We start from the raw sequence: 19044 nt of genomic DNA, 5'->3' as shown, positions 1-19044 counted from the left end.
TATAAAACCATACTTCATTTACATTCATACATATCATCCTTATTCATCCTTTGAAGTAATACCTTACAGTGGTTCCGGAGGCTAAACAAAAAGAGAGAGAGAGAGACACACATTGTCTTTGCTGTGAAGCAAAAAAATGGTTTCTTAAACAAAAAAAAAATTAATGCTTCTCTTGAACTTTAACCTAGAATTAATCTATTTTATACCTGGTGGAAGATTGTTGGTTGGGCTGAATAGAATGAACCTTCCTCAAAATTAAATTATGTTTTGGGTAATTCAGTAGTCCTCTGTTAATTATTCTGTATGAGTTCCAGAACATTTCATCAATAAAATTATAAATGTTTGATTTAAATTGCAAATTAATTTATACATACATTTTGAATTTGTTAACTGTGAAAATTTCTTTTTTTTTAATAAAAATATTTTATTGGCACTGGTTCCAAAAAAACAACACCATACCTTAAGTAGGGATGCTTATCCATAATAAATCTTGTTAAGCACATGTGGGTTCTTTATAACAAAACAGATTGCGCTAATTTATTAGCATCTGCTTTGTTTGCTTTTCCACTGTTAATTATGATCCATAATATTTCTCCTACAATTTTTTTTAACTTTTAGAAGATTCCTATATAAATGAATTCAACATCCTATATCAAACTAGAAGCACAGAATTTACTTGGATTAGTTTTACTTTTCGTTTAATTTCAAGCTATTCTATGGCAACCATTTAGAAACCATATAATTATTTTTTTTTTTTTTAATTTTTAGATTGCACATAAATTGTTATTTAGTAGAAGTATTGAACTGCTACATAATTTCAGTTTTTTAAAATAGATTTTAGTTTTTTTTTATATATTTGCCTACAATTCTATATTTATAACTACCTCTACTTATGAACATTATTCAGAGGAATATAAGAGGTCTTCAGTCCCGCATTGAAGATGTTAGAGTATTGATGCACGCACATGAACCACGAATAATGTGCCTCCAAGAAACGCATCTTCTACAAGATGCAGTAACACTCAGAGGCTATTTCTGCGAGAGATATGACTGTCTTGTAGACAGTAGAGAAAGTGATGGAGTTGCTATTTTCATGTGGAATGAAGTGTCTACAAGGATATCTTCATTCCTGCTGCACTAGCTACCCTCACTTCTGCTGTTGCTGTGAAAGTCTTTATGCTCTTTAAATTGCATATCTACAATTTTTATTTCTCATCGAACTCTGAGTTCAATGCTCTAGAAATATCAAATCTCCTCATGCTAATCCCATTGTTGTTGTTAATAGTAGGAAACTTCAATGCTCACATATTTCTTGGGGCTCATCTTTCTGTTCCTCTAGAGGAAATATGATAAACTAAGACAAGACTTGGACCTTTGTCTACTGAATGATGGGTAACACACATTCATGTCCTTATCATCTGGTACGTTGTCCAACATCGACCTTTCCTTATGCTCACTGAGTTTACTCTCTCATCTTAATTGGTCTGTTTGTGACGACTAAAATTGGTGTGTTTGCCATGGTAGTGACCACAGGCCAATTATTATTGCCTTTGGTGTCGACTGTGAGGTGAACAAACAGCATGGAAATGGATTGTTGAAACAGCAGATTGGAATGGTTACCATAAAGCCTTCCCATCACAGTATGATGATGGTGCAGATGTCCTTTATCAACTTACCTCTTTTACGTCCCTGATACTTGAGAATGTTAATAGATATATCCCACAAACCGGGAAAAACTCTAGATGTTCTTCCATTCCTTGGTGGAATGATGATTGCCAAAACACTATTAGCAAATGACAGCAGGCACTATGCAAATTTAACTACAGGCCTAAAACTAAACATATAAATTTGTATCGTAGGGCTAGAGTGGTTTGTCAGAGTACTCTTAAATGCTAGAGGAAGTCATGGATGAAATACATGGACACTATCTCACACACTACTCCCATGTCTACTATGTAGAAAAAGATCCATGCAATTTGCAAATCACGGAAACAATCTATTCTCAGGCTTATTCATGAAGGAGAACTCTTTTCATCATCTTCTGCAGTGGCAAATACCTTAGCAAATTCTTTCCCTCTATGTCTCTCACTTCATCCATATAGTAACGGATTTCAGAGGTACAAGACACAGATGGAAGTATTATCGTTAAACACTGGTGATTCGGTTGGTGAATTAAATGGTCCATCGCATTCAACAAGTTGTCACATGCACTTAAAAACTCACGTGACCCCCCCCTCTCCACTGCACCTGGCAAAATTCGTCTCGGTATACCTTCCTAATTCAGTGTTACAACACCTGTTGAACATTTACAATGGTTTTTCTCTGCATAAGTCTTCCTACTTGACATTTACTGGACCTTAAAAATGTTGACACATCTATTTTCCAATGTATGCGTGTTCATATCCTCTGTGGAGAATCAACCTTACAAATTTTATGTTTGACCTCATGATATACAATAAAGAATCAACACCAGCTACTTTCTTTCAGCAAATGTTTCACCATATTCTCTCCAAGGCAAACGCCAACACAGTAGTATATACAGATGGATCGTAACAGAATGATAGATACCATTCGATGCACATTTATTGTTAATGACAGAACTTATATGTTTGGTCTACCTCATATTATGAGTGTCTTTACTGCTGAACTGTACGCTATAAATAAGACTTTGAATATCATTAACCCTAAGTACCGTCATGTCCTTATTTGTAGCGACTTTTTTAATGCTCTCCCAAGCTGTACTTGATAGCTCTGATAGTAGTTGTAAGGTTATTTTTGTTTTTAATACTTTAGTTTAAGTTTTTTATTTGTTTTAATTTTTGTGTTTGTTAATTTTATATTTTTTGTCTTAAAAACAAGTTTTTGTTTTCCGGCGATGATAACGTGAAAACGTTTTTTACTCCCGCCAGAAAAAAGAAAAATAAGAGTCGGTACTATTAGCTACTGCAGAAAGCCTAAGCTGCACTAGTTATCATGTTACACTCTAGTAATTTTAATAGGTATTATTAGAAAGTTTCTTCCCACTTTAAAATCACAGATTACAACTAATAATAATTAGTGGATTGGTCAGATAAAAGTGTATGGTACAGAATTGCTACAATGCCATCATGCATTAACAATTAAATTGGCTAAGCTCATCAAATCTTGAATCTACTGTTCATTAAAATAACTTGAAATAAATTTAAAAAATATTTCTTACAGCTTTTATTTCACGTTCCAGAAGTACACTGTCACAAGCATATTTAGTGTCTCTGTATGGACATTTTACCTCTGCCTCTTCATTAAACTGAACAGTATTAATAAGACAGCCTCTGTAAAAAGAAAATTAAAGTATAGATTTATAATGGCATTGATGATAACATTCAGATGGCAACATTCAATTCAATAATGTTTATGTATTATTTAAAACCAAGTTAAGAAATATAATATATATTTTTAACCCTGAAATATTAAAGGTAAGAATATTGTGTTAATTAATTACACACCTACAAAATGTATGTAGACAGTCTCTAAGAATAACTCCAGCTTGTGGTACACACAACAAGAAACATATTGGGCATTCAAATTGTTCTGTATTCAATACAACATCAGTGTTTTCTAAATCGACTAACGCTTGGTAGTTTTGAAGTCTTTCAGCTGCAGTTTCCTGAAAAATTCATACAACAGTTTTAAGGTTTTATTATAATTTTACATTATGGTCCATTTTGCTACTTCTTCCTGAAAAAATAAAGTTTTTAAATGAAATTTAGTTTGTAGTAGAATATTATCTAATATTTTGAACAAATATCAATCACCAGTTATAACACAAATTTTTAAAAATAATTTTTCATTCAATACTTATCAGTTAATCTGTGAAGCTCATTTTCACATGGATAAACAATTAAATTCTAACTTCTCATTTTATAAGGTCAATCTTTCATTCTCATGCAGATAAAGAATCCATCTAGGAATTATTTAGGTAATGAATTTAAATTCTATTAAAATTGCTTGCATAACAATTATGATTCAATTTAAAATCTAAATTCTTGAAAACAACAATTACAGGTTGAAGCCAGGATGCCATTAATAGAATTAAAGGATAGTATGTCAGTTCAAGACAAGCCTTTGCTTATTTTCTAACTATAAATTTTCCTCTTTAGGAATCAATACCTGTTTTAATAAATCAATAAATACAAAATTTTGCTTCGGTGATAGATGAACAGACCTTATAGAGGAAGACACCCACCACCACTCCCTCCATACCTAGCTCTTATGGGTTTTACTGGAGATCATCTTTAAAACCTCGGCATTTGACATATTACAGTTTGCCTCAGCCAGAATGCCAACAATGCAAATGCCTCAAGTGACATTCCCATCGGTGTACTGCTTACTATTTATAAAGAACTTGTAACAAAACGTATCAAACAAGTCTTAAACAAGACTGAAATGTCTTAATTACATCACACGAACTGAACTACCTATCATGATAGATGAACAACAGATAATATGAGGTCTGTTCAATAAATACGTAGACTGTTTGAATTGCTCGGGTCCAGATTGTTCCAGTCAAATCCGCTTGGCGTTGCCATGTTCATACAGATCAGCTGATTACAATGCAGTTTTTTGATTGCAAATATCGCTATTGGTTGCTTAGCTACATGGTTGTTTGTGAAGTGTGTTTTTTCGTTTGGCGGATTTTAGAATGAGTGAGTTGAACAAGCAAAGAGTTGCTGTGAAATTTTGTGTTAAACCTGGAAAATCTGCGAGTGAAACTTTTGATATGCTCAAGACGGCTTACGGCGATGTTGCTATGAAGCGTGTGACATGTTTTAAATGGCATGGCATGGACATTTTAAAGATGGTCATCAGTCAATTGAAGATGATGAGCATCCTGGACGTCCTTCCAGGTCAACTGACGACTCACACGTAGACAAAATCAACAAGTCGACATCTGACCATTAGAGAGCTTGCTGAAGAGTGTGGGCTATCAGTTGGATCATGTTACAAGATTTTGAGATCATTTTACGAGAGTGGTGACTGGATTTTTCCGCCCTCAGAACTCGTGAGTTTTTGGCCAAACACTCGATCAATGTTCTTCCCCACCCACCTTACTCACCTGACCTTGCTCCTTGTGACTTCTTCTTATTCCCCAAACTCAAAAGACCTTTGAAAGGAAAAAGATTTGAGACGATTCCCGAGATTGAAGCAAATGTAACGAAGGAACTGAAGAACATCTCAAAAGAAGCATTCCAGGGCCGTTTCCAAAAGTAGAAATACCGTTAGGATAAGTGTGTGCGTCGGGGAGGAGAATACTTTGAAGGGTACCAGACAAGTAACTTCTAAATAAAGTACATTTTGTTTTATAACGTTAGTCTATGTATTTTTTGAACAGACCTCATATTTAAAAATATAAATTAAAAATTGTTTTGTTATTGCACTGTCTGAGCGTTGCTTAGCTCTGCAAATAGTAATACAACTATTCTAATAATTACCCAAGAACAGCCTTGCTTATTTTGAAATTGCTCAGGGATGAAGATGTATTTTCATGTGTGTAAATATGTATTGGTGGTGGTTATGTAACATAGGGAGTTATGATTACATATCTGCAACATTTAGTAATAATTCATTTATTGTTATAACACTGGTCAACATGATTTTTGTCTCTTGAGTATCAATAGATGTAGTTAATGCAGTTTTTTATCCTGTTTTTAAATATGTATTCGGAATTTCTCCATCATCCACAGTTTTTTTGTTATTTTATTTTTTTTAAATATTTTTAAATGCTTTTTGTCCATTTGACCATTGTCAAGTAAAAGCTCCTACAGAATTGTAAATGTGATGGAACCGAATGAGTTAACTCAAAGGATAGCATTGCTACTGTTGGGCACATTCAGATGTATATCGACACGTACAAACGTGATGTAATGTAGCACACATTCATCAGAACGGTGCCAGGTGAGATAGCAGTGGACCAGTAAACACATAATTGTGAGTGCTTTGTGTGTCTGAATTATTACAACTTTATTTCTTTTAATTAGTTGTTAGTTGCAAAATGCCTACAGTTTGTTTAAATCATCCTAACAATTTTTTTTATGTATGTGGTGAAGTAACGCTCAAGTAGCAAAGGTGAAACCTTACTCTGTTAGTAAAAGAGTGTTATGAACTTTATTTTGGGTGTAAAGTTATGGACCAAATAAAGGTGTGAGCCCCACATATCTGTTGTTTATTGTGTTCTAGGCTTTTCAGTGCATGGAAAAATGGCACAAGCCATATGCCATTTGCTATCCTTATGATTTGTAGGGAACCCAAAGATTATTCTGACTGTTATTTCTGCTTAACAAACGTTAAAAGGATTATGCCAAAATCAAAACATACAGTGTGGTATGCTCTAACTTCAGATCTGCAATGAGATGCAATGCGAAGAATTGCCCAGAACATGTGACATTAGATGAAGAAAGCTCAGAGTCTGTAGGAAGTAAGGAAGAAAAAGAAACATATTCTGGTGATACTTTTGAACAAAGCAGTTCATCAGAGCCTCATTTACTGACTCAAGAAAATCTTAACAATCTCATATGAGATTTAAAGTTATCCAAAAAACAGTCTGAAATGCTTGCCTCCTAGCTAAAAAGATGAATCTTCTTCAAAAGAATACAAAGATATTTACTTATCATAATCATCATTCTGAATTTAGACTATTTTTCTGAATAAAATGGCTTAGTGTTTTGTAATGACATGACATTTTTTTCTCTTATGGAGACACTTTGAAATGTTAACAACCCAACAGAATGGTGCTTGTCCATTGATTCTTCTAAAGCTAGTTTAAAAGCTGTGCTTCTGCATAATGGCAAAAAATTCCCATCAGTACCTGTGGCTCACTCTACTAGTATGAAAGAAACATATGAAAACTTTAAATTTATATTGAAAAAGCTTCAATATGTATGAATGGAATATTTGTGGTGATTTGAAAGTAATTGCACTTATTCTTTGTCTGCAGCTTGGTTATGCAAAGTACTGTTGTTTTTTATGTGAATGGTATAGTAGGAACAGAAAAAACCATTTCATTAGAAAAAAAAATGGCTAAACACGAATCACTCATTCCTGAACAGAGAAATGTGAAACATGACCTACTGTGCAATCCTAAAAATGTGTATTACTTCTATTAGATATCAAACTAGGATTGATGAAGAATTTTGTCAAGGCCATGAACAATACTCCTAGTTTCATATACTTAAAACAGAAGTTTCTTAAAATTAGTGATGCAAAAATTAAAGAAGAAATATTTGTGGGTCCATAGATATGATCACTAATGTATGATGAAAAGTTTGAGGAACTATTGAATCCATGGAGAAAGCAGCTTGGCAAGCATTCAAAAATGTTACTCAGAGTTTTTTGGGAAATAAAAAGGCAGAAATTTATTGTGATATTGTCAAAGATGTTATAACATCTTATAAACATTTGGGTTGTGATATGTTTTTAAAAGTACACTTCCTGCACTTGCCCTTTATTTCTTCCCGGAAAATCTTGGTGCACTGAGCGATGAGCACGGGGAACACTTTAATCAGTAGATTTCAGCTACGGAAAAGAGATATCAAGTCAAATAGAATCCTAATATGCTGGCTGGTTATTGTGGGACCATCAAGAGGGCTACTCCACATGCGAAATATAGTAGAAAATCGCCATTTCTTACTTTCTAGATGAGTCAAACATTTGAATATTGTGTAGTTAAGAATGCAGAAAGTATTAAATTGTTTGAAATTTTAAATGCCTGTCTCTAGGAAACCTTGTGTGATGGGGAAAAACTGATATTATATGTGATATCTTCCTGAGACAAAAAAAAATTCACAAAAAAAGACCTAAAATCATTCAGTGATGTATATATTATTAATTAATTACAATGTTATTGGTAAGTATGGCAGAGAAAACATGGAATAAAAATGCCAAGCTTTTCCTACAGTTGAATATTTATTAATTTAAAATTTACAACTCTCAACTTCAAACTCTGACCTCTTCTGTCACAATTTTTACAACATAGAATTTGGGGTTTCTTTATTTAGTATTTCCCGTGTTTGTCAAATGTGATGTCATTTTTTTAATTAAAATTTTAACAATACTTAATGAAATTTTATATTTTATACATATTCTAAATCTTAAAGTAAAAGCTGACAAACCTCTTGCTGAAGTTCTTCTTGTCTTATTCGTTGTAGTTCTTGCTGGCTAACCTGATAATCTTGAGGTACGTGATAATTTTGAGGTCGAGGACTTGTACATGCTGCACAACCTGGACGAGTTGGGGAATTAACCAATGTACACAACTCACATTTCCATCCTATATTTTGAGAACAAAATTTAAAAAAAATTGTTTAGGAAACATTTTTGTATTTTTCCAGAACTTTTGAAGTATTGTTGTGATTCTAATTTATAAAAATGGTCATTTGGCTCTGATGGTTAACTTATCTGCTATTTTTCCTGCCTGATCAAAAGTGTATGAAAAGTACTATCTTGACTTATTAAAGTCAAATTAATTGTTGCTTAATTGATCACAATTTGTTTTCTGTAAAAGATTTCTGATCAAAACCATTAGATATTTATTCATGCATATATATATAATTTGTACATATTTATGTAATTATTTACTGAAATTAATCTTTTTATGATTCATATTATTCCTCTGTACTGTTAAATTATATTGGTTTATATTAATTTAATTAAAAATATAATTATGTAATTATATATTAATTGTTTGCACGTCTAACATAGTACATATTTTTGTAGCAAAATAGAAGTTGGCAGAAGTTGCTGAAATTTAATTTTTTGCATGAAAAAGTATTTTGTGGCTCTTTTACTTTTGGATCAAAATTAAAAAAAAAAATTTACGGAGTTACACAGTCTATTCCTGGACCCTGTTGATTTTACTTTATATTAATGAACTCTGTTAATTATTCAAAATAAAAAAAAAATATTTTTGAATGCTGATGATATTTCAGAAATAATTAAACATTCAAATAAACACCAAATTAATATTTTTTTACAGGAGAATTACAGAGAAATATCAAATTGGGTTCACTTTAGGTGATCTTACCTATCTTATTTTAAATAAAGACAAAACCTTACTACTTTTTTTCTACTGTTATTTCATTCAATTATTTAAAAACTGAAAAGCAGATTTATTTTTTTAGAACTTTTTTAATCTGTATACAAATTCCCAGTTGTCAGTTCAGCTCAAAATTTGTCAGAATTTTTTAAATATGTTACAAAACAAAATAAAGAAAAATTCTTTTATCCCTACCTTTACATCTTTTTGTTATCTGTCATACTTATTTAATGTTTTAGTGTAATGTACTTTGTACAAACAACTTTTTATAAAAAACATTGTTAATTGATTGTCAAAACTGGGTAGTAATCGTCTCTTAAAAAAGTAGTTGACTTTTTTTTAATGTATTTATTTTTACAGTATGATTGATTTTATAGATACTAGTAAAATTTCTGTTGCAGTGAAATATAAGCTTACAATATTTACTTACATTTTTAACTTTTAGTAATAATAATAATCAAGAGACCTGAATTAATTTAAATTAAATTACCTAAAGCAAGTGTTCCAGTTGGTGTAAATGGTGGTTGAGCTTCTTCTATTTCAATGTTTCGCTCTGGTGGAGTCGGTGGTCGTTCATCTTGTTCTTCAGCTATTTCATTTTCTGAATATTCAGATGCTAAATCTTCATTATTATCATCAGTTAGTGAGTGAGGAGTGTCAGGTCGACTATAAAAATAATGTCAATATGAAATATTTTTCTTTACTTCTTAAATAGTATTATTTATATGATAAATTTTATTTAATTTTCTAAATTCCTTTTCAGTAAAAGAATGTTGAATTTGTTTTTTTTTTTTTGAGTATTTATTTAAAACATGACATACTTTCAAGGTACATGGCAACATGCCTCTAGATATTGTTTAATTGTCCAGTTTCTTCAACCTCTGCAAGGAAGTTTATTTTAAAAAAAAGACTGCTGATTAAACAATTTATACATGTATAATGTTACTGTGCAATATAATTTTTTTAAATCTGCGCCATATGAATGCTCTTATAAGAGAGTACAAGAAGATTATGGACAATCGAAGTCTACCAATACATGAGGACACTGAGGATGTCAATCATGGTTGCCTTCAATCTAGAAAGCCACCTATCAAAACAGCAATTGCTGCCACAGAGGAAGAATTCAACCTGACTGACACCCTGTGTCAAGAATGGACCACAAAGCAGAATAACCAAATTCCATGTATTACTCAAAAACCGCCAGGTTTTGACTTGCCACGTAAGACATGGTCAACATTAAATAGAATACAACAAACTCAGCATGGTAGTGTGCCTATTTCCTGTACAAACGGGGTAAAACACTGATGCCCCTTGAGTGTGGTGAAAATCAAACTGTTAAACACATCACAGAAGTTTGCCCTAGGACAGCTTATGAAGGGACTCCTCTATATTTCCTGATGGTGACTACAGAATCAGTAGCTTATATTAATTTGTTAGATGTTTGTTTGTAATTTTTTACTGTAATTAGTGTTGTGTCTTGGTGCCATACGCTAAATAAATAAATAATTTGAAGTGTCTATTTTCACTTACAATATAATTAAGAAAGTAGCAGTTACTCCAATAAACTACAGATGGGAAACTTTAGCCTTTCAATTTCCAAATAATGAAAACATTCCTAGCCCAGAATTCCAAATTATATAGACACTGTTGAATATATTTTGAATACTTCAAGTAAAATTCTCTCAAAATGGTGATAAATGTATAGTTACATTCTCTTGAGATAAATTGGTTTTATGAAAGAAAATTGGGAATGGGTAGCAGCAGGCCGAGGAGAGTTGATCTGTGTCATGAAAGACTTACCAGTGTATATCTATCAGTTGTGCTCTGCCCATAGTTTTAAACTGCTTACAGTAATAGTTAGAAACTAGAAATTGCTGATTTAAAATGTTGATATTACACTGCATAATTTGGAAATTCATTAACTGTTTTAACTGATTTATTTAGTATCAGATGTTGTTTATATGAATTAAAAATACAAAAATCATCACACAAATGATGCTTCACTATTATTTAGGTCTGTATTACTTTAGTAGTTTTTACTAATATAAATATAAAAGTTTAAAAAATGTATTTTTTGCCCTTAAAACTAGTATAATTTATTTTATTTTGATTACAAATAAACCACTTTGACATGACATGATTCCCAAAATGAATGGACATTATACATTTTACATATCTTGGTCATGAAATTAATTTTTTTCCTGTTTAGCCTCCAGTAATCACCATCAGGTATTACTTCAGAGGATGAATGAGGATGATATGTATGAGTGTAGTCTTGTACTGTCTCAGGTCGACCATTTCTAAGATGTGTTGTTAATTGAAACCCAACCACCAAAGAACACCAGTATTCATGGTCTAGTATTCAAATTCATATAAAAGTATGGAAGTATCCTTTACTAGGATTTGAACAGTGGAACTCTTGACTTTGAAATCAGCTGATTTGCGAAGAACCATTCACCACTAGACCAACCCAGTGGGTCATGAAATTAAATCTGCGTTGTCTCTAATTTAATCTTATTACAGTAACATAATACCCTAGAAGTTGGCCCTATAACTTCTGGAATGTTCCATGAAACAGCACCAATAAATTTCATTGATAGTAATGAAGAAAGTAATGCTAAGAGAAGATACCTGCACTCCTTCCTTAGTGGATATAAGTTTTATGGATCAATTATACTGAGGTTGCCCTATAAGCAATCTTAGAATGACATATTCCAGAAAAATGACTGGAGACAAATAGTTGTTAGGGTCCTGGGAATGATGATAAAATTTGTGATTACATCTGATGGTTTTACAATACTTGAATCTCAGTAAGTAGAATCCTGGAAAATAAAATAAAGCAAGGTGAGAATAAACTTTAATAGCCAAAGCCATATCTAATTTATTGTATTCTGAGGTCAATATATTTAAACAATTTAGGATGAGGTTTTCCTAAGGATGAGTTAGCATTTAGTAGTCAATAACCACTGCAGTTGCAGTCAATGTTATTTAAAATAATAATTGATGTGAGGAATGTGCCTGAAGAGGAAGCTGAGATCATGGATTATGCAAAAAAAGCATGAAATTATTTGGACTGCCTTAATTTTTACTGTTTATATATTTTGATGAACAAATTAGAATGCATTAAAGATTCTTAATTTGTATAATTTTATGTATATATGAAATTAATGCCCCAGTTTTAATTTTCAGAAGAAAATGAAACATTTTTGATTAATTTTAATGGATGGATTTCTTTTTGCAAATGTATGGGATAAGTATAAGGTTACTTAATGAAAATATTCTAAAAAAAAAGTTATAGAAATTTCTTTCAAAGAATCAATTAGTAAAGAAAGAGGTGAAAAAAGAAACATAATTAAAAAAAAAACATGTTTCTTTCAACCTAAAATTTTCAACCTTTTCCTTAATAAAAATTAAATTATTCTGTAAAGTGTTTCTTTCCAATAACAATAATAGATGATATTTCAAATCCCATAACTTACCTTACATCTGATAGTTCTGATTCTGTATCTTCACAAAAACTATACTTGTCTTCTTCATCATTATAATACCAACCACCACGTTTTACATTTTCTGGTGGTGGAGGTGGAACTGGTTGTGATGTTGATGGTAAAATTGCATCTGAGTTTTCAGGTGTTGTTATTATCACTGATGTACGTTCTTGGCCCATTTCTAATAACACAGGAAAAATAAACAGACCGTTGTAGTGTAAAAAGGCTGCAGGTCTAGAAACAAATCATTTTTCATTTCTTTCCAGTAAAGTTAACTTTGTGAATTAGTGCTTTGTAAATGTGTATTAGTTACCTTGCACTTTCTGCCACAACAAGAGAGAGAGTGGAAAGTAATTTACTTTGTATTTTAAGAATAAATGTTTTATGATGTATACTGTTATTTTAGATATTTCATTTAAGATTCTTAAACAACAAAACAAATATCTAATTGTTAATATCAGTAGATATAAATAATTTTGCTGGAAATATATATTATTTTCATTGTTTCATAAGATTTTGATTTTTGTTTCATTTTACTGATTTCTTGTTACAGTTATTCCTTAATTAATTTATTGTTAAAATATGTTTTATTATAAAAAAATAAAAATTTGCTGAACATATTTTACACATAAATATTTTATTGTCATGTCTATGATGTACATCGTTCATATTAGAGTAGGTTGTTCAAGGATTAGTGATTTTGCTGCAGTAACCGTTTCTTAAATTTTATTATACAATACAACATACAATACAAAAAACTTAGAAAAATTGTTATTTGTTGACTGGAGTAAATTGTTACGTACATTTTATTTGAATTAGAGAAGATTATCTCATAACCATTCACAAGTTTGCCATACCAAAGCTGAGGAGTTTGAATCAAGGCAAGTTTTTTATTAAATCAAGGCAAGTCTCTTTAAGCTTTGTGATTGAGATCAGAAAATATTTAATACATTTAACTATTCAGTATTTTTGTGGTTGTAAATAGACTTCCAATTGATTGAGAAAGCTAACTGAAGGACCCAAGGACTAGATTTAAAGATTGATAAGAGACACACATGTATATATTTATTTTTAATGTTTTTCGTTGTGTGTGTAGGAGGCATTATAAACTGTTATGTACAAGATAAGGCTGGGTGTGGTATGTTGTTTTCTTACCATCTTTTTGTTTTTGATTGATTGAAGGAAGCTTGGATTGTAGATAATAGCAAAAATTCAAAAACTATCTATCTACCTACAAACAATTTTGATATGTTCTTTATTATACAGTTTTGGGACTAGCTTCACAAAATATTGCATTGTAAGTAGTTAAATGTTTTCTATGAGACTATTTTGATACACCTAATGCAAAATTTAGAAAGGCAAAAGTAGTTTACTAAATCAGCTAAATGCTGCAATATATTTATGATGGGTAAATGTTTATGATGACATTTTTAGGACATCATTTAACATAATCATCATTTTTAGGACATTTTTAACATAAGTAAATTCTACGTACTTGTGGTATACTGGGTCTTGACCTTTCATCTACAGGTCCTGGGTTGAATCACAGTCAGGCATGACATATTTCATAAACTATAAAATTCTATTTCCTTTCATGTACAAGCTTCAAGCTTATGTGGCAATATCAAGCAAAAACAAATTTGATGTATCTTAAATTATATGTCAACTTTTAATCTGTATTTTACACAACTTTTTAAAATTAATTAATTAATCAAATAATTCATTAGTTATACCTGGTGCCACAAGGTACAAGAATATTGGACAATGAGGTGTATTTATTCCTACATCCATCAATACTACTGAGTCATCAGCAGCTAATTGTTTCCCAAGTATCCATCGTTGAACAGCTACTGGGATTTCAAATTCCCTTTCTACTTTCAATTTTAATTGAGCTACTGTAAAATTTGGTGAAATCATCAAAGGTATTGGTCCTTGGTGTGAAACTTTGTCCTCAACATACATATCAACCCTAGGTAAAAAAAATAAGAAAAAAGTAAGATCAAAATTACATTGCACAATTATTTAATCTTCATTTTATTCTGTTAGTAATGCATAAAAATGTGATATATATAATACTTAATATATAGCACTTAATAATAATTTTAGTAATGTTTATAATGTATTATTGAAATGAATAACGACTTATCACAGTGGACACTAAGAATATTAATATGAAATATTAAAAAAAAGAAAGTCTCATATTATTATACAGAGTGATTCAAAGAAACGGGAAATTTTGAAAGTTGTGTTGGTAGCCGTGGGCGATTGGTGCCACTTGATAAGTGGCGCCAGCCTCTCTAACCTAACCTGCCATTTAGTTGTCATGGATCCTTGGAGTGGTGCGCAACGTGCTTTGCTATCAAAGCGTTTTACAAAAACAATGACAGTGTGGAGGGAGCGCGTAGAGAATTTCGCCGACATTTTAATCTGGGACGGCACGATCGTGTTCCATCAGCACATGCAATTAAAACATGGATGTCTAATTTTGAGGAAACTGGTTCGGCAATGAAAAAGAAACCTCCAGGCCGTGAGCGAACCGTCCGTACACCACAGAATGTTCAAGCTTTACATGATGTTGCCACACGAAGTCCACATCGGTCAATCCGTCGTCTCTTAGCATCTTTACAATTGCATAGTTCAAGTGTTCGAAGAATGTTAGTGAAGGACTTGCAATTCCATCCATACAAGTTGCAGATCGTCCAGGAACTGAAACCGAACGATGCAGTTGTGCGAGCACAATTCTGTAATGTAATGCTACAGAAGATAAATGATAACGAAGAGTTTTTTCACGAACTGTGGATGTCAGACAAAGCGCATTTCCACCTCAGTGGATTTGTTAACAAGCAAAATTTCAGATACTGGGCACAAGAAAATCCTACGCAGCTACACCAGCTTCCGTTGCACAGCCAGAAAGTGACCGTGTGGTGTGCTATGTCATCTTACGGTGTTATAGGCCCTTATTTTTTTGAGGATGATAACGGTCTTGCGATTACAGTGACGTCGGCTCGTTACGTAGCCATGCTTGAAACCTTTGTTGTGGAACAACAAAAGAGATTTCCACCAATTCTTAACACAGCCTGGTTTCAACAAGACGGAGCAACGTCACATACTGCACGAATATCGATGACAGCTGTACGCCGATTATTTGGTCAACGTGTCATTTCACGAAATGGTGACATTAGATGGGCTCCCAGATCGCCTGATCACTCAGCTTGCGATTACTTTTTGTAGGGTCACCTTAAAAGCAAAGTGTTCCACAGTAGACCTGCTACTACGGAAGAACTGAAGGCAAAGATCCGAGAAGCAATTGCGGAAATTCCAGTTGAGAGGTTACGTCAAACCATGAACAATTTAACGAAGAGACTTCGTGAGTGTTTACATAGAAGAGGAGGTCACCTGCAAGATGTCATCTTTAAAAAATAAACTAAAATGTATGTATCCTAAAATGGCAACATTTGTACAATTACATGAAATCAAATTCATTTTCTAAAAAAATTTTTCATTAACGTAATTTAATTTTTTAAATTTCCCGTTTCTTTGAATCACTCTGTACTTGGAAATAATGACCACTTTGGTAGTAAGATCCTGGCTGATTTGAAACTGTAACAGGCAATAGATTATGATATGAGTTCACTAGAAGAGTTTTTAATTTTATTCTGTTTTAGCTTGTTAATTTAGAAAAGTGAGTACCTCAAACTCATCTCAAACTAATGGTTTCATATTCAGTCATAATGAATGATATCCCAGTTGGTAAAAGGGCACATTGAGGAGGTTTCAGAGAATTCTATACCTGTAGAATATAGGTAGATGTATGTATTTCATATATATGTATGAAAATAGCTATTTGGATAATTAATTTTTTTCACACTGTGGACAAGAATACGCATGATAATGCAATTCTTGAAGATGTGCTACTGTAAATTATTACAATATAATTAAAATAATGTTGCAAAGTGTCCTTATGTTAATTTAAGTTTAAAATAACAAACAAACATTTCATTATTTTATGCCTTATTTTACTTTAATTAGAGTATTATTACTGATATTTTGATTAATTTATGTCATAATGATACTCTATGATAAACCCTTAGATTATACTTTCATTGGCTGTGTTTTTGTCCATGACAATTGACAATGAAAATTATTTAAAACTATACATTTTTTAAATGATAAACTGAACTATAAATACAATGCTTTCAACCACCCTTGAGTCATTGAAGATAAAAAAGAGATTGACCTAAACCACTAAAGATTGCAAGGACAGTAGAAAATGTTTTGTAGTTATTAAGAACATTGCAGTGTTGTGATTGTTCTTTAAAGAAGTCTATAACTTTAAACAGCTGTCTTCCTAATTATCACACCCTTTTAATTATTCATAATTTAACAGCAATTATCCACTTTGGAATAAGAATAAAAGCTTATTCAGTTAAGTCAAATTGCTATTATATGATGGAAATTTATATAATTTATGCATATTGAGGTAATTTATTAAACTAACATTAATAAAAAAGGTTCTATAATACAAAGAGTTTGTTGTTGATTATAGTTGAAATGAAACTTCCATAAAAGATTATTAAGTTTTTTTTTGTTTATAATAAATTCAGTATAAGAGTTTTCCTGTTGAAAAGAAATTAGAAAGGTTCAGAAAAAAGTGACATCAGATATTAATGAGAATTTTAGGCTGTACTAGTAGATTGCAATAAAATGTAATAATTTACAGTTTATTATAAATATATTAAGTCAAAACATTATAAACCTACTGACTTTTATATTCTATTATAATGTCACACCTTGTAATACATCTCACTACTATGAACAAATTTGGAAGATTTCTTTTACACTGAAAGTAGTGTACATCAAAATGTTTTTACTGTGACTGGAAGTCATTTCCTATGTTTACCATTGTTATGTACTGAAAATAGATTATTTTGGTATATATAAAAAGTAGTTGTTTCAAATTTCTAAGTAACATTAATAGAAAAAAAAATACTACTTTAGCTTACACTATATCATCAATTGTTTTGTGTCGTGTAACAGAACAGTTGATCTTCATCTGTGCCAACTCTTTTGCAAGTTTAGCTGCCAGCTTTAGTTGACCCTTTGATATCGCTGTTTCAAGACGTCTTAATAATCTGTTAACAGATAACGTGTTCATCATCTGTGCACCAGCATGCTTTTTGTTACCGCTATGTGCTGCTGATGCAGCTTCAAACACTAAACCAGCTGTTTTATAAAAAAAATAGCATATTATTAATAATATTTTAAATCAGAAAGTGAAGATTAAATTTTTAATTGTTTAGATGAAATATAACAAAGTAATATGAGTATATTGACAGTAAAATTGTATTAACTTAATACATAGTGTTTATTTCAAGGAATTTATCACTAGCATCTTGCAAACCAAAAGAGCTATGATAAATTTTAAATGGAGACACTTATTTTTTAATGGAATTAAAAATATACCTATATTTCTGATGTTCTGTTAACTCATATGAAAGCAATCTTATTTTTTTTATATTAGAACTCATATTCCTTATGAAATTTTTGACAATATTTTTTTATTATTGGTGGGTGACCTTTATTTTAAATCTTCCCTTAAAGAATTTAAGCAATTTGGTCAATTTAAAAAAATAATGTTGTCTGCCATTTTAGGAAAAAATTTAATGTAATCCTTTTTTTTAATTTCTTGGAACATCATTTTAGTACCTTTTTACTCTCATCTACTTCTTTTTAAATCTAACTATACAGCTGAGTATATTTTAATTCAACTGATTAAAACTAGTAAAATTCATTACTTAGTAAATATTAAAGGATCATTTTCACTTCCTTGCTGTTTTAAATCACAGTAAAGAAAAAAATCATATTATCCTTTTTCAAGTATATTTTTATCTTAAAATATTAAATTTAATTTTTGCAATAAATGAAGTGAAAGTGACAAGTCCATAATTAATCAAAATTAAAATGAAGACCATTATTTTACTTTAAAAACCACAAGTCAGTCAAACACCAACATTTTCAATTATAATTTGGCTGTTTGAAGTTCACTTTAAAAAAAACAAAATTACATTTTGTTCACAAAAAAATCTTTAAAAGTCTTATCTACAAATATTTCCAAATAATAATAGTTCTTAAGTTACTGTTACTAAAAAATTAATTATTAAATTATTGTTATAAAAAATGAAAGTTGTTTAAAACGACTTATTTTCTCTATTAAGATTTCTAAACATTTGTTGTGAGTCAATGTTTATATTAATAATGAAATAAGAATATCTGAAGATATTAATTAGTGTTGTATATTTATAAATGGTTCAGAGTAGAATAATTTTTAAGAGAAACTTATCTGATTTATTATTGTACTAAATCATAGAATGACATCGTTACTGTTTGCTCTGTTGATTCATTTCTTCTAGGAAAAATAAATTTATCATAGTAATTTGATTTAATTAATATCTTAATAGCATCATAATTGATATAATCATTTCAGTC

General features: G+C 31.0%; 1 protein-coding gene across 1 annotated transcript in view; it reads right to left on the bottom strand.

Moving 5' to 3' along the window:
* The window catches only part of LOC142319512 (uncharacterized), an 87330-nt gene that overhangs the window by 17684 nt on the left and 50602 nt on the right, over nucleotides 1-19044 (bottom strand). The window contains exons 5-11 of the mRNA XM_075356871.1: nucleotides 17562-17781; nucleotides 14292-14527; nucleotides 12550-12739; nucleotides 9561-9736; nucleotides 8148-8305; nucleotides 3486-3646; nucleotides 3200-3311 (exon numbers count right to left, since the gene is read on the bottom strand). Coding sequence (XP_075212986.1) covers nucleotides 3200-3311; nucleotides 3486-3646; nucleotides 8148-8305; nucleotides 9561-9736; nucleotides 12550-12739; nucleotides 14292-14527; nucleotides 17562-17781 — 1253 coding nt within the window. The remainder of the gene's footprint in view (nucleotides 1-3199; nucleotides 3312-3485; nucleotides 3647-8147; nucleotides 8306-9560; nucleotides 9737-12549; nucleotides 12740-14291; nucleotides 14528-17561; nucleotides 17782-19044) is intronic.

Source organism: Lycorma delicatula, chromosome 2, assembly GCF_047948215.1.
Source record: "Lycorma delicatula isolate Av1 chromosome 2, ASM4794821v1, whole genome shotgun sequence".
Taxonomy (NCBI): Eukaryota; Metazoa; Arthropoda; class Insecta; order Hemiptera; family Fulgoridae; genus Lycorma; species Lycorma delicatula.
The sequence above is the reverse complement of the archived record's forward strand: the minus strand, read 5'-3'. Positions and strand labels throughout refer to the sequence as shown.